The sequence below is a fragment of the Hyla sarda genome, chromosome 3 (assembly GCF_029499605.1).
Source record: "Hyla sarda isolate aHylSar1 chromosome 3, aHylSar1.hap1, whole genome shotgun sequence".
Classification (NCBI taxonomy): domain Eukaryota; kingdom Metazoa; phylum Chordata; class Amphibia; order Anura; family Hylidae; genus Hyla; species Hyla sarda.
Window position 1 is genome coordinate 155,913,399 of NC_079191.1, and position 25,395 is coordinate 155,938,793.

The window sequence follows — 25,395 nt, forward strand, 5'->3', positions numbered from 1 at the left end:
GGTAAGAGACCTTCCTCCTGTAGTACAGCTGTTCGGGATGCTGCGATTATACCGCGGCGATCCCGAACAGCTCCCTGAGCTAGCCGGGCACTTTCACTTTTGTTGTTAGCCGCGCGGCTCAGCTATGAGCGCGCGGCTAAAGGGTTAATAGCGTGCGGCACCGCGATCGGTGCCGCGCGCTATTAGCAGCGGGTCCCAGCTTCACTATGATGCCAGGCCCGCTGCGATATGATGTGGGGTTACCGTGTAACCCCGCGTTATATCGCAGGACTGGGACACATGACGTAGCGGTACGTCATGTGTCCTTAAGGAGTTAAAAAGCTTCATAGCATGCCTTTCCCCTTGCTCACATTGTGTGAGCTCCCGGCAGGAGAAAGTGGGCATTCCACAGCAGGCGCAACGTCACTAAAGCCTGTGAGAACTGTGCCTCACCATGCCCCACACGTAGTTCTTGCGTTTGGTCTCCTGCCAGTCCAGGAGATCCAAACTAAGGGTGCATTCACACCACGTTTTGTACATACGGGTGCCAGATCCTGCGGGGGGAGGGGCAAACTGGGCGCTCCCGTACCCCGGCCGGATCAGCCCGTGATTCCATTTGCTTTAATGATCCGACCGGAGTCAAACGGTGACTGCGGTCGGCTCAGTTTTGACCCGTATGCGGTTTCCTGACCGGACCTAAAACCGTAGTATACTACGGTTTTAGGTCCGGTCCAAAACCGCATACGGGTCAAAACTGAGCTGACCGGAGTCACTGTTTGACTCCGGTCGGATCATTAAAGTAAATGGAGTCACGGGCTGATCCGGCAGGGGTACGGGAGCGCCCAGTTTGCCCCTCCCCCCGCAGGATCTGGCACCCGTATGTACAAAACGTGGTGTGAATGCACCCTAATTATTTGACTTGCAGCAGGGAACAGAACAGAGACACCTAATGGCCAATTTTTTAATCACATTGAAAACATATAAAGGTTGAGAATTTTAACAGCAAGTAAATAGCAAAATGTCTAATAATTACATATTATAAGTTTCATTTTGTGACAGGTACTCTTTAAAAATAATCTGATGACAGTGATGTTTACTTGATTGCAAACTCTGTTACTTCCCTCCTGGTATTTTACAAACAGTCGATTTTTATGGTTGATTGTATAGCCCATGAGATCAAAAATATCAGCAGAATTATTAATGTTTTGAACATATACTTGATATATCTGGCAGAAAGATGTCTCTTTTTAATCATATCCTGTTGTGGGGACAACACTGATTATAATTTAAGTAGCACCTCCAAATATTCTGTGTAAGTACCATACAATGTCTATTTCCAAAGTACCATATATGTTTTGTTTTAAAGAAAAAACAAAGCAGAAAAAAATGCGTTCAGATTGCTGCAGTAAAAGTAAATAATAGAACAGCTGTGTGTGTTTCTGTGACTGAAAAAAAAATATTTACACACACTTTTTTCTAGTTTGTCTTTCTTAATAACACTGTAGCTGCAATTTTCAAGGCCTTCAGTCAGTGTAATATGCCATCACACTTAGATCCGCTCATATCCAGATGATCTTTTCTTGTGCCAAATGAAGTAGAGCACGATTGCTATTACTATAATAACAACTACCGCTATAGCAATTGCCACAGCAGTAATGTTGCGATCATACGAACACGTCTCCTCTGTAAAAATAAAACAGATCTCAGTGAGTTGTATAAAATACATTATAAATACAATGCTCTATATGGATCATCAAATGACTTTTTGTCAATGGATTAGTAAATACACAAACTAATTAAATAGTTATTAGTTTGGTTCATTAACTTCTGAATATAAATAGTAGCTTTAACGTAAATATTTCTTCATACTTGCTCTATGGTTCACATACAGAGATCTTTTTTTGCCAGGAAATGCTCATCCAATCCCCCTTCTTCACTTAAAAGGGTACACAGCCCCTAGACATCTTCTCTCCTATCCCCTTTACATTAGGACCGCCCGCTGCCAAGCACTGCTACTGTTCTGATAAATGTTCAGAACGGCGGGGTGCCGGGCTGCAGATTGCGTGGGGGGGTTGGGGGTGGTCCCAGTGGCCGGATAGGGGATAAGATGTCTAGAGGCAGAGTACCCCTTTAAGTGTGCCATCTATTAACTCCACCACCCAGGTGTTTACCAGCAACTGTATAGCATTAAATAGGTTGCACCAAACACTCCCACTATGCCTACAAATATCAATAAAATGTGTACATTTCACACTGTCCCTATCCTGTCTATATATAAAATATGATAACTGCATTAGATTAGGTTTTGGGATTTGTGATTACTATTTAGGATAATAATGATATAGTGCCAACATATGCTGCAGGGCTTTACAGTGCTGTGCTATATGAAAAATGAAGATTTTGGTAGCATAATGGCTGTTTGTGGTAATGCAGTATACATATTTGCAGTTGAGGGTCAAATATTGCCTGGCCTCAGTTTCAGTGTTTTTGAGAACACAAGCCTGTGTGGATGTAAACTGCTATAGTTTGTATAAACTTTGTACACTCTGATCTATTATTTTAAAGAGAATCTGGCAGTTAGTTCACCCACACTAAACCCAGTATAATAGGTTATAGTGCAGGTAAAGAGCTGTAAAATAAGGGGTCACTTACTGAAATCTGTTGGATAGGAGGTGCAGAGTTGTGGTTGTAAATAGTTTTATTCCTAAATAGTTTTATTCCCCTGCCTTATCTATTTTCACTCCCCGGCCCGCCCCCGACTTGATTATTCAAATTCTATACTCTCACGTCACTAGGACGTGAGAGCCAGCGGGGGCAGGTGAGCTCTCTGAGAAGAGCACAGGCGCCGCTGGCTTGCTATACCCAGAAGTCAGGTGTAGCGAGGCATCTGTGGAGACATGCTCACCTCCCCCCAACGGGTCTCACGTCCTAGTGATGTGAGAGTGACATTTTTGAATATTGAAGACAGGAGCAGGCTGGGTAGTAGTGGGCTAGGAAGTGAATAAAGATGAGGCAGGGGAGCCGACCATCCGGCTCCCTGCCTTCAATGCACGCTGGGGTGCATTAGGAATAAAACTATTTGCAACCATAACTTCTAACCAATGGATTTCAGTAAGTGAACCCTCATTTTACAACTCTTTACCTGCACTATAACCCAGTAGACTGAGTTTAGTGTGGGTGAACTAACTGTCTGTTTCTCTTTAACATTGTTTGTATGTATACATCTCTGTTAACATATTAGGTTTATGAGTTTTTATAAGCCATTCATATATGTTTTTAATGTTTATTTTATTTATTTTATCCATTCTGTGTCAATTTTTCCATAAAGGTGCATCTAGCTGTCAACAAGTCTGGACAAATGCATTCACTACATTATCTGCTTTCAGGCATGATCTTTCAAGGTGTGTAATATTATAGGTCGTGGATTTTGTTACATTTCCAACTTTTAAAATAGATCTTTAGTCTTTGCAGTTCTAAACACTTGAAATTCATGGAGAAAGACACTTGAAATTCATGGCATTTTATTACAAGGGAATAATAATCAAACCGATAGATGTGTGAAGGAGGTTTAAGTTCTGATAAGCCCATATTACTTACCGTATAAGCCGACCAGAATATAAGCCGAGGCCCCTAATTTCACCCCAAAAACCTGGGAAAACGTATTGACTCGAGTATAAGCATAGGGTTGGAAATGCATCATCCCCCTGTCATTATCCAGGCCCCCCCTGTCATCATCACCCCCTGTAAACCCCCCTGTCATCATCCAGTCCCTCGTCATCATCACCCCCAGTCAATATCCCCCGTCATCATCCAGACTACCCCCTCGTCATCACAGGCCCACCTTGTCTACTCACTTCCCCAGTTCTCTCGGTCCTGTTGCCTAGTAGTGGCAACGGACAAGTGATGGTGAATTGATGCTGCCGTGCTGGGATGTCCGTGCGCAGGAACGCTCCTGATGTCACGGACATCCCTGCGTGTCATCGTCAATGCAGCGTCACTTGTCCGGAACCGGCCCGGAGCAGAGAAGAGGGCCTCCCGGTGAAGATGGACAGCCCGGACTGGGTCACCCTCCCCACCAGAATGCGGAAGGTCCCTGCAGCAAAGCTGAATGGACCGGATCATCCCCCCATATTTATAAATTTTTTTGGTTCACTCGAGTATAAGCCGAGGAGGGCATTTTCAGCACGAAAAATCATGCTGAAAAACTCTGCTTATATTCGAGTATATGTGGTATATATTTTTTTTTTTTATTTGAGTTTAGTGCTAGACAGAAAAGGCAGTAGTGAATGGACAGAAGAGAATCTGGCAGTAGTGAATGGACCTGGTTCTGACTTATGGGTTAATTAAGGGTCTGACTTGTCATTTTCTGTTAATTGCTAGTGATTAGTACCATGTGCTTTGCCTGTTAACCCTTTGTATCCTTGCCTGCTTCCCTGACATCTGTACAGTGTTTTGTTTACTGTTTTGGACCTTGTTACGCTCCTGCACTTACTCAGGGGACCCCCGCCAGTTGAAGATCTGTCTCCTAGGCGGATACTCAAGTAGGCAGGGAAAGTGGCTGTAGTTGAGCTCAGGGCTTCACATATCCCTGCCCCACATGATATCTACACACATCTTTTAAAATGCCATGTTCTTGTGATGTTAATAATTAAACAAAGATACATTTTTCGATTTTATTACAGCAATCATTCTTTTGGGTAAGAGTCTATTAGCATGGCACATCTTGACATGGCAATATTTGACAACTCTTCTTTGCAAAAGCGCTTCAAGTCTGTCAGATTGCGAGGACATCACCTGTGCGCAGTTCTCTTCAAAACACCCCACAGATGTTTCATTGGATTAAGGTCTGGGCTTTGGCCATTCCAAAACATTAATCTTCTTCTGGTGAAGCCACGCTTTTGTGGATTAGGATTTATGCTTTGGGCAAATCAATGTTTGGTGTGGCCTTTAAAACAGCAGCAATTCTTCTAGGTGCACTTGCAAAGTTTTTGAAGGAACTCAGCAGGAAGGTTGTTCTAGACATCTTGAAATACCTTGCTCAAATCCTTCTGTCTCTTCATGTAATCCCAGACAGACTTGATTATGTAGAGATCAGGGCTCTGCGGGGGCCATATCAGATGCCTCTTTGATGGATGTTATGCCTGTTTTTCTTGGCCTAGATGACACCATTATTCCTAACCAAATCCCAAACTCCATCCATTGAAATGCAGCCCAAAAAGGAATATCCATCATGCTTTACTGTTGCCTACAAACTGTCTTCTGTTACAGCCAAATATTGCACATCACATGGGGGGCGGAGCTGTGACATCACTATGCTCCGTCCCCGTGATCGCCAGTATTCAGACCCGGAGCTAGCACGCTCCGGGGGCTGATTCTAACGGGGTGCGGCGTGGAAGATCACAGGGGTCCCCAGTGGTGCATTATCGGCAAGGTAATTGCCGATATCGATAATGTCCAAAATCGTGAATATCGGCCGATAATATTGGCCAAACCGATAATCGGTCGATCCCTAGTAGAAACGGAAGCCCCCAAAATTAACAAAATGGCGTTTTTTCTTCAATTTTGACTTACAATGATTTTTTTTCCGTTTTGCCGTAGATTTTTGGGTAAAATTACTGATGCCTTTACAAAGTAGAATTGGTGGCAAAAAAGAAAAAAAAAGCCCTCACATGGTTTTTTTAGGTGCAAAATTTAAAGGGTTACAGTGGGGCTCAAAAGTTTGGGCACCCCAGGTAAAAATGTATATTAATATGCATAAAGAAGCCAAAGAAAGATGAGAAAAACTCCAAAAGGCATCAAATTACAGATTAGACATTCTTAAAATATGTGAACAAAAGTTAAATTTTATATTCATCATTTACACTTTCAAAATAACAGAAAATAAAAAAATGGCATCTGCAAAAGTTTGGGTGCCCTGCAGAGTTAATATCTTGTACTGCCCCCTTTGGTAAGTATCACAGCTTGTAAACGCTTTTTGTAGCCAGCCAAAAGTCTTTCAATTCTTGTTTGAGGTATCTTTGCCCATTCTTCCTTACAAAAGTCTTCCAGTTCTTCGAGATTTCTGGGCTGTCTGTCACGCACTGCTCTTTTAAGGTCTGTCCGTAGATTTTCAATTATGTTGAGGTCAGGAGAATGTGAAGGCCATGGCAAAACCTTCAGTTTACGCCTCTTGATGTAATCCCCTGTGGGTTTCGAGGTGTGTTTAGGATCATTATCCATTTGTAGAATCCATCCTCTCTTTAACTTCAGCTTTTTCACAGATGGCATCAAGTTAGCATCCAAAATTTGCTGAAATTTTATTGAATCCATTTTTCCTTTTACTCGTGAGATGTTCCCAGTGCCACTGGCTGCAATACAACCCCAAAGCATGATTGATCCACCCACATTCTTAACAGTTAGACAGAGGTTCTTTTCATTAAATTCTGTTCCCCTTCTTCTCCAAACGTACCTTTGCTCATTCCGGCCAAAAAGTTCAATTTTAACCTCATCGGTCCACAGAACTTGTTTCCAATATGCATCAGGCTTGTCTATATGTTCATTTGCAAAGTTCAAATGCTGATTTTTGTTGTGAGGATGTAGAAGAGATTTTCTTCTGATGATTCTTCCATGAAGACCATATTTGTACCCTTTAAAGTATCTCTTTATAGTGGAATAGTGTACCACAACTCCAGTCTCTGCCAGATCTTTCTGCAGGGATTGTGCAGTCAAACGTGGGTTTTGAATCGTTTTTCTCACAATCCTGCGAGCTGTTCTGTCTGATATTTTTCTTGGTCTTCCAGATCTTGCTTTAACTTCCACTGTTCCTGATGACTGCAAGTTCTTAATTACATTCTGAACAGCGGATATTGACATCTGAAAATGTTTTGCTATCATCTTATGGCCTTCTCCAGCTTTGTGAGCGTCAACTATTTTCAGTTTCAGATTTCTAGACAACTGCTTAGAAGAACCCATGGTGCTGATTGTTGGGGCAAGGTCAGATGAGCCTGGGCATTTAAAACCTTTGAGAATGACATCAACTGGTATTTCCAGATGATGATTGAGAACAATCCATGACACTAGCAGGTCTCAGCTTTGCAAAGGGGGAAGTGCATGCTATAAATTCTGCAGGGTTGTTTTCTGTTATTTTGAAAGTGTAAATGATGGAAATAAAATCTAACTTTTGTTGATTTATTATAAGGCTAGGTTTCCACTTGGTATTTTTCTGGCAGTTTTTGGAAAACTGCCACTGCAGTTTTTGAGCCAAAGTCAGAAGTGGATCCGTAAGGGAGGAGAAGTCTAAGTCCTTCCTTTATATGTCCTATTCATTTTGAATACACTTTGGCTCAAAAACTGCAGTAGCAGATATCCAAAAACTGCCAGAAAAAAAACCAAGTGGAAACCTAGCCTATGAAAGTCTAATCTGTAATTTGATGCCTTTTGGAGTTTTTTCCATCTTTCGTTGGCTTCTTTATGCCCATTAATACAAATTTTTACCTGGGTTGCCCAAACTTTTGATTCCCACTGTATGATTTTTAAACGGTAAGGAGGAAAAAACGGAAGTGCAAAAAAAGAAAAACGCTTGGTCCGTAAGGGGTTAAAGGTATTGCTTATTGGCTGCAATTCTGCTACAAAGACCACTTCTGGCCGGACTTCTCCAAACAGTAGATAGGGGAACCAGAATCCCACTGGTTTCTGCAAGTTCTGAGCTAATTACACCACTCTGAAAAAAGTGGGTCTTTCATCTGCTGCACAGTTTATCTTAGATGACACTGTGTCTACACAGTGTCGTTTCTTTGTGCTTCTTTATAAGAACTTGCAGAGGACATCTTGAAACCTCTATCTTTGGCTGGTAGAGATCTTGCCGATACAGTAAAATTACCTTGTGCCTTGTTGTTGTACTTAGTGTCACCTTTGTGTAAGACGTTTGACATGCCACTGTTTTCCACAAGCTCATCTTTTTAACAGAATTTGGCTGTTCCTTAACCCTTTTTAAGCCTACATAGTTAATGACTGTGTGTCAACCTCCATATCAAAAGGATAATTATATTCACCTGTTTGGTATAATTGGTTAATCATACACCTGACTATGGGGGAGATTTATCAAAACCTGTGCAGAGAAAAGGTTGAGCAGTTGCCCATAGCAACCCATCAAATTTCCTTTTTGGAATCTGGTTGCTATGGACAACTGCATCACTTTTCCTCTACACAGGTTTTGATAAATCTACCCCTATAATCCTATAAAATCAGTTCGTGCACGTGTACATAGATAAGCTGATGGTGTTTCGAACACAAAGGTTGGTCACACCAAATATTGATTTTATTTAGATTTATCTTTTGTTCATCACTTTGTATTTTGCTAATAGATAAAATTAAACTCTTGGCACTTCTACTTTTGAAAGCCTTCTTACTTTGCAGCACTTTTCTGCACCTGCCTAAAATGTTTACACAGTACTGTACATGACTAATGTCTGTACATTTTGTATGGAGCTCTATAGGACATGAAAGTGTTAAATTAACACAAACAATAGTCTTTATGTAAAGTTCCCCAGTTATCATCACTGTTGACACTGTGGAGACTTCAGTGATAAGTTATGTAAAAGCTGAATATCATTTTATGTTATGTTTAGTAAAATTCATGTTCAAATGGGGATGATATAGATATTTTAGCCAATTTATTGAAATCATTGTGTGATTTTACATTGTTTCATAGACGGCACAGCCGAAAGCAAGAAAAACTGAAACAAAGGAGAACATGTGACAGCTTAGTCATTTATCACAAATCACATGACGTGTGGTTTGTTTCAAAATGCCGCTATAGTATTGTGACTGTCATAAGCTGTGGAGAGTAAAGAGGAAGTATTTGTTGCCACAGTCTTTCTGGGTTATTCCAGCATGTTATGTAGTTATACTATCTAAATTCCAAGTGGTCCATTTTTATCAGTCTAACATCTCATATACAATTACACAATTACATTTCTCTTTTACACACAAAGGACAATAGCATTGCTTAATGTATATTATGATGTGACCTGCAAGAAGTTACTTTAAGTGTAGGAAGCACATTTATTGATTATAGGGAGTTTTTTAGTGCTTCAGGTAAATCTGCATCTTCGTTGTCCATAAACTTTAGACATCCATAAATAATGGAAATACAAAATACATAGGTGTGGGAGCTCTGCATAAAACGGAAGGGGCCTAAGCCGAGGATACTGTGTTGCACATACCCAAATGTGCCAAATATAACACTATAAAATATAAATGAAACGGTCCTACTAGGCTATAGGCGGGGGAAAAAGGGAGAAAAATTGGGACAGTTAGAATGAGAAAAGGAAGAAAGGGAAATCAGGATTGTATCTAATAAAATTACATTTATTGTGAATAGTAAATTATATAAAAGTGAGATCCCAAGCAGGGCCCTTGCTTAGGACACCTCACAATACATGTAATTTATAAATAGTAATTATATACATTAAAAACTAGCGATACACAAGATAAAATTAACGAAATAGTGGGGACATATGTAAACTGCGCTATAATGAGCGCGATGCGATAGTCCAATTTATACTGCTGACTTATCGCTAGGGTCATATGAGTCACAGTTCATTAAACAATTAGTTGGCACAAGCGGCGCTAATAGATTAAACCCAGTATGGGGCTGCTGTATACTTTGGGGCTGCGCTCGGCAGTGCTGGAGACTACAGAATGGGAGCCCACTGAATCCTTGTCTGCACAAGGCTGGTCGAATGCGCAGCCCAGCACTCGCTATACCCCGACGGCACGGGGACAAATGGTAAGGGAGAATAGGAAGTCCAGCACTATGTGTCTCTTACCAGGTCTGTTGGTGACGGGTTGGTGATGGGTTGGTGATGTATATCCAGTATATGGCAGCGTAAAAGATCCTCAGAGATTCTCCCTCTCTACCCCGACGGCTTGGGGAAAGGTGTGAGAGGGGGATAGAGGTCCTGTGCTGGAGGCTTCTTACCAGCTTTGCCGGTATAAGGTTGAGATACTTTGTCAATATCTGTAGTGATGGGTCCCAATCTTTGTGCATGCGTGCAGTCTTGGACCAATGCAGTCTTGGTTCGAGACTGCACGCATGCACAAACTAATGCTAGAATGAGACTGCACGCATACACAAACTAATGCTAGAATGGGACAGTTCACATTCATCTGGCATCTCAGTTTGGACGCCTTATGGTTGGATGCACCGTACCGGCACCAGATTGGGGAACGCATCTTTCTGTGTTCCCTTGTCCAATGTTCAGAAAAAAAGAAAAAATGGATGCCAGATGCTACACAACTGATGCATGTTGTAATTACTTGTGGGATCATTTGCGTCAAGATCTAGGGTTCACATATGCCAGACAAAGGACATATGTAATTCCAACCTAAGTGAGTGGATAAACAGCAAATATACTCAACTGCTGCTCCATATACTCTCTATGGGACTGCTGAAGATAGTCGAATGCTGTCCTATGCTACCTTCAGCAGGAAATGTAGCAGCCCTTTCACTCAGTAAACAAGGGACTTCTGTTTGTGTGGATAGATAATATTGTTATTATATTGTTGTTGTTATATTATGTAATATTATAGATATATTTTCTTCTTGGAATAGCCCCTATAATAAACTAAAAAAAAAAAAATCATTCAACAAGACAGATGGTATAGTATAATTGATAGGTATATAGGATGCAGTGCAAAATCTAGAAACAGCGCATAGCCTGGGATTATTTTAACCATAGAGGTTGACTGAGATTAGAAAAAAGCTTTGAAAAAAGTATTTCTTTGAAAATATATGGGATTGTACTGCAACATCTTGGGGACAAGAGCAGCGCTGTTTCAGGGGAAAAAAGGCAGATACATTTTTGGCATTTATGACAACTCTTCTGAAATTCTTTTTTAGGGTAGGGTCACAAGTGCCGTATTTTGCTGCATATTTGCTGCTGTGTATTTTCCTTCCTATTGAAGTGAATGGGTAGCAAAATTAGCTGTGTATTTTGCTACCCATTGACTTCAATAGGTAGGAAAATACGCAGCTGCAAATATGCAGAAAAATATGACCCGTGTGACCCTACCCTCAAACTGAATGAATAAGTAATCAGTTGATTTGTTTTGTAAAATATTAGTAAGTTCAATATTTACTTACTAACTCAAAAACTACAAAAACATTTCTGTCATGTTTGTGATGGTTCTAAATACTGCAAAGCAAAAAAAATGTAAAGCATGGGAAACTAAGCCTCTTCTACTGGCAGGAGCAGGGGGCCACAGTTGCAAGCAGTTAAAATGACAATGATGAAGTCAGCTATGATTGGGTGAGATTCAGATTCGTTCATATCCTGAAATCCACCTTCTTCTTGTAAGCAGGAACACCAGTAGAATTATAAGTATCAGCCCCACAATCGCCAAGGCAACACCCACTGGAATTAACAGATTGTTTCTGTCTGGAAAGCAGACTCTTTCTGCAATTAAAGTCACAGCAGAAATTTGCAGATGAAATGTCACTTCTAGGGTAGATCTAACAGATAAATGTCATTGCTGTGCATGAGATCTTGCTGACAGCACATATTAAATCTGTTGTCTGTCTGCTAGATTTGATGTCACATGTGCTACCTCTGGTCTCTGTGATGTCTACATGCAGATTTAATAGTAGTGAATGAGCTTTAGAGGAAGTTAGATAAGTTGTAGTCACATGTTTATGGGAGAGTAAGTAATTTAGATGAGGAAGCGACTTACAACATAGAACTTTATGCATGATATCTAGTGCAATAAAGTCAGCTGGAAGTGAAGAAATGTAATCTTATACAGTGACCCCCCCCCGCCGACCTACGATGGCCCCGACATACGATCATTTCAACATACAATGCTTTTGTATGTCGGGGCCATCGCATAAACGGCTATCCGGCAGCGCTGACTGCTTCACCTGCCACCGGATAACCGTTTACGGTGCCCCGTGTGGTCAGCTGACGATCACTTACCTGTCCTCGGGGCTCCGGCGCGTCCTCTTCGGGATCCTCTGCATCGTCGGCGCTCTCCATCGTCGTCATCACGTCGCTGCGCACACCGTCCCGTCATCCAATTGGAGCGGCGTGTGTAACGACGTGATGGCGGCGATGGAGAGCGAAGATGCCGGGGAAGCAGAGGTCTTGCCGGAGCATCGGGGACACCCCGGGGACATGGCGACAGCGATGGAGGGTGACATCTAGGGCAGCGGTGACGGTCCGGAGTGGCAGGGACAGGTGAGTACAACTTCCTCTACCAGTGGTCTCCAACCTGCAGACCTCCAGATGTTGCAAAACTACAACTCCCAGCATGCCCGGACAGCCGTTGGCTGTCCGGGCATGCTGGGTGTTGTAGTTTTGCAACATCTTGAGGTCCGCAGGTTGTAGACTGTCCTATACTTTACATTGCACGGATCCCTCAACATACGATGGTTTCAACAAACGATGGTCCATTGAAACGGATTACCATCATATGTTGAGGGACCATTGTATAGTCGTATTGTAAGCAAGTTTTTAAAGTAAAGCATTATTTTGGCTTCTTTAGATAAAGTTCTTCAGACGTCCAGACATACAGCTTCAAGAGTTCTATAAATTCATAGCTTTTAATCAACAAATCACACAATATGTCTGTACCAAAGTAAATTATATTTACAATCTGAGAGCAAAGTAATTCTTAGTGCTAAATCCTTCTATTTTTGTACCCGTTTCCAGGAAAGGATTCATGTCTGTCTCAATGTTATGCATGTAAACTTACCTTTGCCAAGTTTTCCATCCTGAATGTCAAAAGCTTGGAGTTTAACATCTGCCAATATAAGCTCTAATTTGTCTCCGAGCTGTACTGCAGGAGTCCTTTTACAAGTCACAGAGTACCCAACATCTGTAGGCAACAGTTTTTGTTTACCAGAAGTACCATCCCATTTTCCTGAAGAAAAGCAGAAAATTGATAGGTAGGTAAAACAATAATTTTCATCTTTTCTATCTGGGCTACAGGCATCAGTGTTTAATTATTCATGGACACAGGGCTGTCACATTGTTGCTTTATAATTCTGTTTTCCTTTGAAATTGCTTCAACAATTAAAGTGACTACCATAGAATTACTGAATAACATTCTGATGCAGAATGAGATCAGATTGATTACCGTATTTTTTGCCCTATAGGACGCACCGGCATATAAGACGCACCCAATTTTAAAGGTGCAAAATCTAGAAAAAAAAGATTCTGCACCCAACAGTGGTCTTCAACCTGCGGACCTCCAGATGTTGCAAAACTATAACTCCCAGCATGCCCGGACAGCCGCTGGCTGTCCGGGCATGCTGGGAGTTGTAGTTTTGCAACATCTGGAGGTCCGTAGGTTAAAGACCACTGGATAGGAGGTAATACTCACGTGTCCCCACCGCTCCAGACCCGTCACCGCTCGTCACCGCTGCCCTGGTTGTTGCTCCATCGCTGTCGCCGCGTCCTCGTAGTGTCCCCGACGCTCCGGACGTCTTCTTCCCCGGGATCCACGCTCTCCATCGCTGTCATCACATCGCCATCATCACGTCGCTACGCACGCCGCTCCTATTGGATGACGGGACGGCATGCGCGACGACGTGATGACATCAATGGAGAGCGCCGCCATGCAGGGGATCCCGGCACTGAGCAGACACCGAGGAGACAGGTAAGGTCCCTCCCGGTTTCCTGTATGCTGTTCGGGACGCCGCAGCGGTCCCGAACAGCCTGACTGAACAGCCGGGATACTGTCCCTTTTGCTTCAGACGCGGCGGTCAGCTTTGATCGCCGCGTCTGAAGGGTTAATACAGGGCATCACCGCGATCGGTGATGTCCTGTATTAGTCGCGGGTCCCGGCCGTTGATGGCCGCAGGGACCGACCCGATAGGTTTGTATTCGCCTTGTATTCGTATAAGACGCAGCAACTTCCCCCCCCCCCCCCCCCAAGTGCGTCTTATACGGCGAAAAATACTATGAAGGCTAATGGTGCCCTAGAATATATGAATATTGTATTTTTTATATCATAGACAGTGTCCACCATTTGCAAGTCCTACCTGCTGAAGCCACATAAAATTGCACAGAAACCTGTTCGATGTAATAAGTCTTGCTCTCCTGAAATGAAAGAAAAGAAAAGAATTGATTTATGAAATTAAGTTACACCGCAACCCCTCTTCCTTTATGTTAAATCTTATACAAGACCCATAGCTTAAGGCTCTGTTCATGCACCACGAGCATCTTTAGGGGATGTGTGTGTGTGTGTGTGTGTGTGTGTGTGTGTGTGTGGGGGGGGGGGGGGGGGGTAGTATTCTAAATTAACCCCTTAAGGACTCAGCCCATTTTGGCCTTAAGGACTCAGACAATTTAATTTTTACGTTTTCATTTTTTCCTCCTCGCCTTCTAAAAATCATAACTCTTTTATATTTTCATCCACAGACTAGTATGAGGGCTTGTTTTTTGCGCGACCAGTTGTCCTTTGTAATTACATAACTCATTATATCATAAAATGTATGGCGCAACCAAAAAACACTATTTTTGTGGGGAAATGAAAACGAAAAACGCAATTTTGCTAATTTTGGAAGGTTTTGTTTTCACGCCGTACAATTTATGGTAAAAATGACATGTGTTCTTTATTCTGAGGGTCAATACGATTAAAATGATATCCATTATTATATACTTTTATATTATTGTTGCGCTTAAAAAAAATCACAAACTTTTTAACCAAATTAGTACGTTTATAATCCCTTTATTTTGATGACCTCTAACTTTTTTATTTTTCCGTATAAGTGGCGGTATGGGGGCTCATTTTTTGCGCCATGATCTGTACTTTTTTTTGATACCACATTTGCATATAAAAAACTTTTAATACATTTTTTATAATTTTTTTTTAATAAAATGTATAAAAAAAGTAGGAATTTTGGACTTTTTTTTTTTTTCGTTCACGACGTTCACCGTACGGGATCATTAACATTTTATTTTAATAGTTCGGACATTTACGCACGCGGCGATACCAAATATGTCTATAAAAAATGTTTTTTACGCTTTTTGGGGGTAAAATAGGAAAAAACGGACGTTTTACTTTTTTATTGGGGGAGGGGATTTTTCACTTTTTTTTCACTTTTACTTTTACATTTTTTTTACATTTTTTTTACACTTGAATAGTCCCCATAGGGGACTATTCATAGCAATACCATGATTGCTAATACTGATCTGTTCTATGTATAGGACATAGAACAGATCAGTATTATCGGTCATCTCCTGCTCTGGTCTGCTCGATCACAGACCAGAGCAGGAGACGCCGGGAGCCGGACGGAGGAAGGAGAGGGGACCTCCGTCCGGCGTTCTGAATGATCGGATCCCCGCAGCAGCGCTGCGGGCGATCCGATCGTTCATTTAAATCGCGAACTGCCGCAGATGCCGGGATCTGTATTGATCCCGGCACCTGAGGGGTTAATGGCGTACCACCTCACCAGGACGTACATTTACGTCCTGCGTCCTTAGGGGGTTAAATGGGAGTAATGTAAAATTAAAATATATCAGAAAGCACCAATCAGTTCTGTTAACATTTAAACAGACAGAAGACACCTAATATATTTTCTTCTCTCCAGTAATAGAATCTTGACTACAGTAGATAGTCTTCAGTAGATACATCATATAAGGTAGCAAGTTTACTCTTCTGTTTTAGTATCTCCAATAGACTGTAATGGAAAGTGACAATGTATTTGTGTCCACAGTTGAGGATGCTGGCTGGCATAGAGCCATTATTGAAGTTTGCACACCTCACACAGACAAAAAAAATCATCTGGATGGAAAAATCAGACAGCAGTGCAGGCTGGATAAGAAGTGTATGAAGTGCCCACTAGCTTAATATGCCTTTGTTTAAAATGTTCCTCTAATAATATGTTGCAAATCACTGATATCTCCAAACTGAACCTAACATATTATTACTGGATCATTTTGCACAAAGGCATCTTCTAGACATCCACCAATAATTCTATTCCAGCCAGCATTCCCCACTAATTTAAATCTGCACTGCCAGATACAAAAACTTTGTTGTACATTTTGTACAGTTGTACATTTTGGCAAAACATTAACTTTTCTAATATATTCATAAGAAAATTTGATAACATTTTTATAGAAATTATGGCTTGTAAAATCATGGCTTTGTCCAAGCTGAAGCACAGGCATGAACAAAGTCCAGTAAGTGAGGGTGGTCTAGTACTCCTGTCTGATAGTACTCCTCTGTGCTCTCTCCTGTCTGATAGCACTCCTCTGTGCTCCCTCCTGTATGATAGTATTCCTCTGTGCTCTCTCCTGTCTGATAGCACTCATCTGTGCTCTCTCCTGTCTGATAGGACTCCTCTGTGCTCTCTCCTGTCTTATATCACTCCTCTGTGCTCTCTCCTGTCTGATAGTACTCCTCTGTGCTCTCTCCTGCCTTATAGCACTCCTCTGTGCTCTCTCCTGCCTTATAGTACTCCTCACCTACTAGACTTTGTCCATGCCCGTGCTTCAGCTTGGACAAAGCCATTATTTTATAAGCCATGATTTCTATAAAAAGGAAATAACATTTTCTTATGAAGTATATTAGAAAGGTTAATGTTTTGTCAAGATGTACATATAAGAAGTTTTTGAATCTGACAGTGCTCATTTAACTCTAAGGGTGGGGGTCACACATAGCATATACGCAGTGTACTTTATGCTGTGGGAAATCCGCCTTGCAGCAGTGAAAGGCTAAGTTTCTACTTGTTTTTTTTTTTTTTTTAAACGCCAAGAAAAACGCCATTTCTGCCGCATGGCGTTTTTTTCGGCCAAAAAACGCTGCGGTCAGATGTTAGCTATAAATCAATGAGAAATTGCAAAATTCTTTTTCCACTTGGCGTTTTTCAGTTTAGCGTTTTTTAATCCTTTTTTAATAAAATTTCGTAGGGTACCATAAAAAATAAATAAATAAACAAGATACAGTAGTCATGGAAAAAATTGTATTTAACAAAATTTATCTTTTTTTACAACAAAATTTTTATAAATTTTTAAACAGGGGTCAATTTATGTGGGCGGGCAGGGCACTAAAAATATAGCTGACAATAATAAAAATGTAATGTGTGTGTTTTTCTCTTTTTATTCTTTATTTTTTAGGTGGTACTACTACTCCCAGCATGGAACACACACTGTTCCATGATGGGAGTAGCAGTACCTGTACTAATGACACCCATTGCGATCCTTCTGTATAATGTATAGATGTGGCCGGCTGCTCTTCTATGGTCCCCTGCACTGCCATATATATACACCTATTCATATTTCCCGCAGAGAGCTGTGATTGGCCAGATGATTCCAGCCAATCACAACTCTCTGTTTGAAATATGAATAGGTACAGTGGTCCCTCAACATACGATGGTAATTCGTTCCAAACGAGCCATTGTTTGTCGAATCCATCGTATGTTGAGGGATCCGTGCAATGTAAAGTATAGGAAGCTGTACTCGCCTGTCCCCGCTGCTCCGGACCAGATCCTCACCTCTCCCGATGCTGTCCCAGGGGCTCCCGATGCTGTCCCGCTGCTCCGGTGTCTTCTTTGGGATCCTCCGGCTTCTTCCGCATCTTCTGCAGGGTCCGGGCCTTGCTTTCTGGTGACGTTATTACGCTGCTGCGCCCGCGCGGCGTGCGTAGTGACGTAATAACGACGCCGGAAAGCGAGGCCCGGACCCTGGAGAAGATGCGGAAGATGCCGGAGGATCGCGAAGTGGACCCGGAGCAGCGGGAATAGGTAAGCGAACCTGCCCGGGATGCTTAAACTGCTATCCGACAGCAGCTTAAGCATTTTGCGCTGTCGGATAGCAGTTAATGCGATGGCCCCGACATATAAAAGCATCGTATGTCGATGCTGACATCGACATGCGATGGCCTCTGAGAGGCCATCGTATGTCGATTTTATCATATGTCGGGGCCATCACATGTCGGGGGGTTACTGTATATATATACGTCAGTGCAGGGGACCATAGAAGAGTGTCTGCCTGCATTTAGACATTATAAAGGAGGATCACAGCGGGTGTCAGAAGTGACATCCGCTGTGATCGTCCTATCTACTGCAGAGATGTGGAGCGGCTCTATAAAGCGCTCGCATCTCTGCACTATACTCTGGCCAGTGATATGAATAGAACATCACTCATTCATATTTCCCTCTGAGAGCTGTGATTGGCTGCAACCATCCGGCCAATCCCCACTCTGGGTGGAAAATATGAATGTTCTATTCACATCACTGGCCAGAGTTTAGTGCAGAGATGTGAGTGCTGTATAGAGCCGCTCTGCATCTCTGCTATATTCTGGACGATCACATTGGGCGACATGTCTATTAGTACAGGTACTGCTACTCCCATCATGGAACAGTGTGTTCCATGCTGGGAGTAGTAGTACTACCTAAAAAATTTCAAAAAAAGAGAGAAAAAAAAGTGAAACACACATTTTATTAAAAATTATAATTTCGTTATAAAAAATGTATATTTCATTAAATACATTTTCCCTACAGCATCCTTTATTTATTTTTATTTTTTTGGTCCCCAACTAATTTTGGGTACCAAAAAAAAAAAAGCCAAAGGGGACAAAAATGCAATTTCTACACAAATGAAAAAACTTGAGAAAAAAACGCCAGATGCAGGAAATTGCACTGGCGTTTTTTCAGGTATTTTTTCTTGCGTTTTTTTTTTTTCAAACCAAAAAATGCAGGACAAGAAAAACAAGTAGAAACTTATATGTAGAAAATATGCAGTATATTTTGCTCTAAGCGACAGCTGTTGTTCGAGACACAGACTCAGCACAAGAACCTGTGACTTTGAAAAGTGAAGTGGTAACCTAGTGCAAGACATAAGAGCCCTTACCAGCTGTGTCACATTAATGATTGCCACAATTCTAATGGAGTCATTTCAAAACAAGAAACTTGAGAAATAGTCAACTACATTGTCAGATCATTGCTCAATATTTTCAGAAAGTAGAAATAGTGTAAGCTTTTCAAGTGATCTTAATGCTTTTTGTCCCCAACTATAAGTGGCATGTGATTCATTCATGACTTTCAGTATATGAATTTTTCTTATAAAGAAAATCTTTCCAGCAAGCCTCTGTAACTGGACATATAGTATTAGGGCATCTACAACATTCCTAATAGAAGTCACTGAGATCTTCCCCACCTAATAAACTGCCCCTCAAGTTAGGGTACAACATAAGGGTATGAATCCTTACATGCCATTAGTTATTTGACCCCTCTAGCACCAAGAGATTAGAGTTTAACCCATTCATGACCAAGTGTTTTGTTTTGTTTTTTGTGTTGTTTTTTGCTCACTTTTTTTTTTTTTTTTTTTTTTTTTTTTTTTTTTTTTTTTTGCTTTTTTGCTTTTTCACACAGTTGTATTAGGGCTTCTTTTTGTGGGACAAGTTGTGCTTTTCATTGGCGCACTTTTTATGATTTAATGTATTACAAAACCAGATAAAATATATATGTAAGTCCAAATTGAAAAAATATGGAATTGCGCAATTTTGTGGGGCAATAATCTTTTTCGAAGTTCACAATACGGTAAATCTGACATGCTATCTTTATTCTATGGGTCAGTATGATTCCAATGATGCCAAACCTGGAAAATTTTTGTTTTGTTTCAAGGTTAAAAAAATAGAACACTTGAAAAAGAAAAAAAAAAATTAGTTTGTTCAATGCCATGTTTTGACTCCTATAACTTTTAATTTTTTCACCTATGTTATTTTTTGCAGTTCATTTTTTGCACCATAGGCTGTAGTTTTTAACCCCTTGAGGACCGGGCCATTTTTCATTTTTGCACTTTCATTTATTCCTTCTCCCCTTCTAAAAATCATAACGCTTTCAATTTTCCACCTACAGACCCATTTGAGGACTTGTTTTTTTGCACCACCAATTTTACTTTGTAGTGACATCAGTCGTTTCACCAAAAAATCTATGAAGAATCCATTTTGTGGGGCAAAAATGAAAAAACTAAAAAATACCATTTTGTAAATTTTGGGGGCTTTCAATATACGCAGTGCACTTTTCATTAAAATTTACACCTAATATTTATACTGTAGGTCCATACGATTAAAACTTACATAGGTTTGATCTTGTTTTACTTCTTTTTAAAAATTATACCTTTGTATTTTTTTAACGAAAATTAACATGTTTAAAATGTTAAATTTTCTCTTCCGACCCCTATAACTTTTTTATTTTTCTGTATACGGGGATGTGTGAGAGCTTATTTTTTGTGCCATGATCTGTTGTTTTGATGGGCCTTTTTTTGATCACTTTTTATACATTTTTTTAGGGTATACAAAGTGACCAAAAATATGCAATGCTGGACTTTGGTATTTTTTTACATATACACCATTGACTGTGCGGTTAACCTGTTAAGGACGGCAGGCGTATCCATTCGCCCCCATTTTAAAGTCCTTAAGGACTGGGGACGTATGGATACGCCCGTGGGAATTCCGGTCCCCGCCGCTAGCCGCTTGGGGAACGGATCGGGATGCCTGCTGAAATCATTCAGCAGGCATCCCGGCATATCGACGAGGGGGGTCCTGAGACCCCCCCCCATGTCGGTGATCGGAGAAAATCGCATGTCAATTCAGACATGCGATTTTCTCCAATTCCGGGCTGATCGGGTCTCTGGTGACCCGATCACCCGGAAAATAGGGATGATCGGAGTTGTCAGTGACAGCCCCGATCATCCTAAGGGATAGGAGTGAGGTCGCAGTGCTGCGATCTCCTCCTATCCCCTGCCATTAGTCAGAACTGAGTTCTGACCAATGGCAACCCAGGACAGGGGGTTGCCATGGAAACCCCCATTCTGCCCACCCCTGGATGTCGGGCAGAACGGGGGGAGAAGATGGAGGCCTTTACCTGAGGAGAAGATGCATGGGGCCCGGCGATCATCGCAGACATCCAGCGGAGATCACGGCTCAGGTAGGGAATCGACGGTGGGGGTGAGAAATGAAAGTGAAAGTAAAGTGATCTTTACTGTGGCAACCACTAGGAAGGCCGGACTGCAACTCCCAGCATGCCCAGACAGCCGAAGGCTGTCTGGGCATGCTGGGAGTTGTAGTTTTGCAACATCTGGAGGGTCACAGTTTGGTGACCACTGTTACAGTGGTGCCCAAACGGTAGCCCTCCAGATGTTGCCAAACTACAACTCTCAGCATGCCCAGACCGCCCAGTCATGCTGGGAATTGTAGTTCTGTAACATCTGTCCCTTTAGATTTTGCAATTTTCATGACATTTTTGAAGCCCTCTAATTTTTTCAAAAAGTAAAAATATGTCCATTTTATGATGCCAACATAAAGGGGACATATTGTATATGTGAATAAAAATAAAATTTATTTGGAATATCCATTTTCCTTAGAAGTTGGAAAAATGCTAAATTTTCTAAATTTCATGAAATTTTGGGATTTTTCACCATGAAAGGATGCAAGTAACGCCGAAAATTTACCACCAAAATAAAGTAGAATATGTCACGAAAAAACAATCTCAGAATCAGAATATTCGGTAAAAGCATTTTAGAGTTATTAACGCTTAAAGTGACGGTGGTCAGAATTGCGAAAAAGGGCTCAGTTCTTAGGGTGAAAAAGGGCTCAGTCCGGGGTTAAAGTAACATTACATCTTTATAGTTTAGACATTTACACACGCAGCAATACCAAATATGTTTATGTTTTATTTTTGTTTACATATTATTATTTTTTTAAATGGAAAAAGGGTGATTAAAACTTTTATTAGGGAAGGGGTTAAATCACTTATTAATATATATTTTTTTACTCTTTTTACACAATTTTGGAGTACCCATAGGGGACTATTACATGCAATCTTCAGATTGCATACACTGTTCAATCTTATGCCATAGTATAGCATTGATCGGTGTCATCAGTGCTCTGCTGCCCCAGCCTGCCATGGCTGGCTGGAGCATCAACTCATTGATCGAATGGCGAGGAGGCAGGTAAGGTCCCTCCCGCCATCCTCTTAGCCGATCGGGACACCACGCTTTTACCGTGGTGGTTACGATCAGCACGACTGTGCAGCCGGGACGTGTTTTTTTTTTTTACATTTTAACCTAAGGGGTTAATGTGGGGCATTACCATGATCGGCGATGTTCAGCATTAGCCATGGGTCCTGGTGGCAGCTAGCCACCAGGACCAGCCCGCTATGACATCATAGAAGGAGAGGGGGAAATGTAGCGTACATGTAGCAGTGGGCATCTACCGGTTATGATGTGGACCCAACCCGGGGGCCTGCACCATAATACCCTAACCCGACCTAGGAGTCCAGTACAGTTCAGCCCCTTTACTAGTTAGGCACTTCACTCTGTGTACTGGTCTTCTCCACAGCCCAAACAAAGGATATTGGGGGACATTGTCAAAAACCTGTGTCATTTTTGTTACAGCAATATTAAATACACCTTATTTGTTTCTCATCACATTTTCAAAGCTCACTTGTGTTGCTTTTAAAAAACTGAGATAATTTTGTTTTTCTCTTTGTGCTTAGTAACAAATATTATTATTTAAATGATAGGATCTTGCTGATACGACACCACCTTATACTTAAACTTACCTTCACAAAAGTAAAATTAATAGAACCTTCTGGAAATTGTAAAAGAAGATTTGATTTGAAATCACCACATGTTCCAATTGGTGTTGTCTGTTTCGGATCAATGTTAAAATATTTTTTGTCCTGTAAAAAGCAATATATAGATTATACATGGTTAAAAGTGTGGAACAGTCACTGCACACCAATCACTATTTTCTTCTTCAGATGTCAGCCTCCCTCACAGTTATGTACAGTTCCGCAGGAATATTCCGCACAGACATTACACTGCAGTAGAGTCCCATTCATTTCAGTGGGATTCTACTGTACTGTTTACACAGTAGAAATCCCAATTTGCTGATTTAGCTCGGAAATGCATTGCCGTCTGAGATGAACCATTTTCAAGCGGTCTTAGTGCCTGCTGTATTATTTAAATGTGCGAAATGTCTGCATGTGTTTTTCGTATGAAAATTCTGCACATTTTACATTGTGTGAACATGGCCTAATTGTAACAATTGCACCTAGCCGGGCTTCACATACTGCACTGTGGCCAAGCCAATCAGCAGCAGGGGGCAGAACATTTAAATCTCTGCTCTGTGTCCCAGCCTTGCTTGTGATTACAGCTCATTCCTGTCTCACCAGCTTTCTGTCTTATAGTTCTCTGACCTCCTTCCTGTTTATTGATCATTCTTTAGCCTGCCGTTGTGTGCCTTATAGTCCCTCTGGTTTCACTCTTGCTTGCCATTGACTATCCGTCTTAGTGTTTTGGTACTGCATTACTTTTTGGTTTTGAGTTTGTGCTATGATTAACCTATTATGTCCTGACTTGATCCCTGACCACTTTACTGTATGTTCATTTGTTTTGGACACTTCTGACGCCCCTGCACTTAGTCCAGTGCAGGGACCATCGCCCAATTGAGATTCAAAGCCATGATTACTATTGATCATGGCACTCAAGGGGTTAATGATGGAGGGGTTAATGAAAATCGCCGTTACCCGACATTGACTGTAAGTGCATGGCTGCTGCAAGCAGCCGTCACTTAAAATCTATGAAGCGAGTGCGGCTTCACAGTCAGACCGCCACTCAGGGCGTACATTAAAGAAGTTGTCCAGGAATTGAAAACAGACCTATTTTCTTTCAAAGACCACTCCCTGTCTGTCTCCACTTTGGGTGTGGTATTACAACTTGGCTCCATTCACTTTAATGGAACTGAGCTGCAGAACCACACCCAAGCTAGAGACAGACAGGGAGCAGTCTTTGAAAAATAGAATCTCTGTTTTCGATTCCTGGATAACCCCTTTAAGTACCAGGGCACCAGGATGTACATTTGCGTCTGATGTACTTAAGGGGTTAGGTGACTGCAGAGATCTTGAAGAGCATAGAATTAAAGGGGTTATCCAGGAAAAAACTTTTTTATATATATCAATTGGCTCCAGAAAGTTAAACAGATTTGTAAATTAGTTCTATTAAAAAATGTTAATCCTTTCAGTACTTATGAGCTTCTGAAGTTAAGGTTGTTCTTTTCTGTCTAAGTGCTCTCTGATGACACGTGTCTCAGGAAGGAACCGCCCGGTTTGGAAGCAAATCCCCATAGCAAACCTTTTCTATACTGGGCGGTTCCCGAGACAGGTGTCATCAGAGAGGACTTAGACAGAAAAGAACAACCTTAACTTCAGAAGCTCATTAGTACTGAAAGGATTAAGATTTTTTTATAGAAGTAATTTACAAATCTGTTTAACTTTCTGGAGCCAGTGGATATATATAAAAAAAAGTTTTTTTCCTGGATAACCCCTTTAATACATAGTGGACTATAGTGAACAATTGCATACAGTTGTGTTCCCATGATTTTTCAACTGTGTCTTGTTATACAGGCAAAATAAGTGTTAGACCGTGGCTAATTCACAACCAACACATCTACCTACAACATCAAGCCCAGACAGGAGTTCATAACAAAATATATTTATCTTTGTTAAGACTACTTTTCCACACAGTTCTTTTTCTGGTGTTTTTTTTTTTATTGCCACAGCAGTTTTTGAACCAAAACCAAAAGTGTATTCAAAAGGGATGGGAAATATATAAAATAAGGACTTCTCCTTCCTCATGTATCCACTTTTGACTTTGGCTCAAAAACTGCAGTGGCAATTTTCTCCAAAAAATCCAGAAAAAGAACTGTGTGGAAACCTAGCCTCAGAGCAGTCTGGTTCAACTAACAGATGTTCAGATCACAATAGATAACCCCTATGCATACTTCAAAAAGTTCAAAATGTGCATATATGCATACAATATCACAGAGACTTAAAGCGCAAGTGTCATGAGGTTTCGGGTGTATAACCTAACCACAGTGTGTGTAAAATATGTCTGCAGCTTTGTTTTTATCCCTCTTATTACAGCTTTTATTAGCTCACAAAACACTTCTATATGCAGCCACTGACAGTCGGATAGGCGTGACCAGGGGTTCGCTATGCCCCGCGGCCGCCACGCCTATACCCCGTACACCAGCGCATGCGCCCCTTATCTTTCATATGAAAGCGCCGACATTTTTTTTTACAGAACGCGAGCGCTCACTTCAACTGTCTGACGCCTCTGTGCGCCTTCTCCTCTTCTCTCTTACATAGCGAACCCCCGGCCACACCCATCCGACTGTCAGTGGCTGCATATAAGTGTTTTTGAGCTAATAAAAGCCGTAATAAGAGGTATAAAAGCAAGGCTGCAGACATATTTTACGATGCAGCAATGTTGTATTGCCAGGTATCGATAAGATTAAATGCACAATAAATAGTCACAAAAATAAATGAAAAATAAATACACAGGACAATATTAACGCCACCATACAGATTAGATATGCCGACCCATACACATGTTTCACACTTCCTCAGGGGGCATAAACCTAGAA

The 25,395-nt window shown here is 41.3% G+C and overlaps 1 protein-coding gene across 2 annotated transcripts in view; it reads right to left on the reverse strand.

Annotated features, from left to right (window-relative positions):
- Nucleotides 1-910: 910 nt before the first annotated feature.
- LAMP3 (lysosomal associated membrane protein 3) overlaps nt 911-25,395 on the reverse strand; it is a 76,739-nt gene continuing 52,254 nt past the window's right edge. The window contains exons 3-6 of one of the 2 annotated variants that reach the window (XM_056565299.1): nt 22,529-22,648; nt 14,003-14,060; nt 12,712-12,879; nt 911-1,662 (exon numbers count right to left, since the gene is read on the reverse strand). In XM_056565299.1, coding sequence (XP_056421274.1) covers nt 1,529-1,662; nt 12,712-12,879; nt 14,003-14,060; nt 22,529-22,648 — 480 coding nt within the window. In that variant the 3' untranslated portion in view covers nt 911-1,528. Of the gene's footprint in view, nt 1,663-10,990; nt 11,418-12,711; nt 12,880-14,002; nt 14,061-22,528; nt 22,649-25,395 lie in introns of those variants that run through there. The other variant, XM_056565298.1, reaches the window with a different exon arrangement.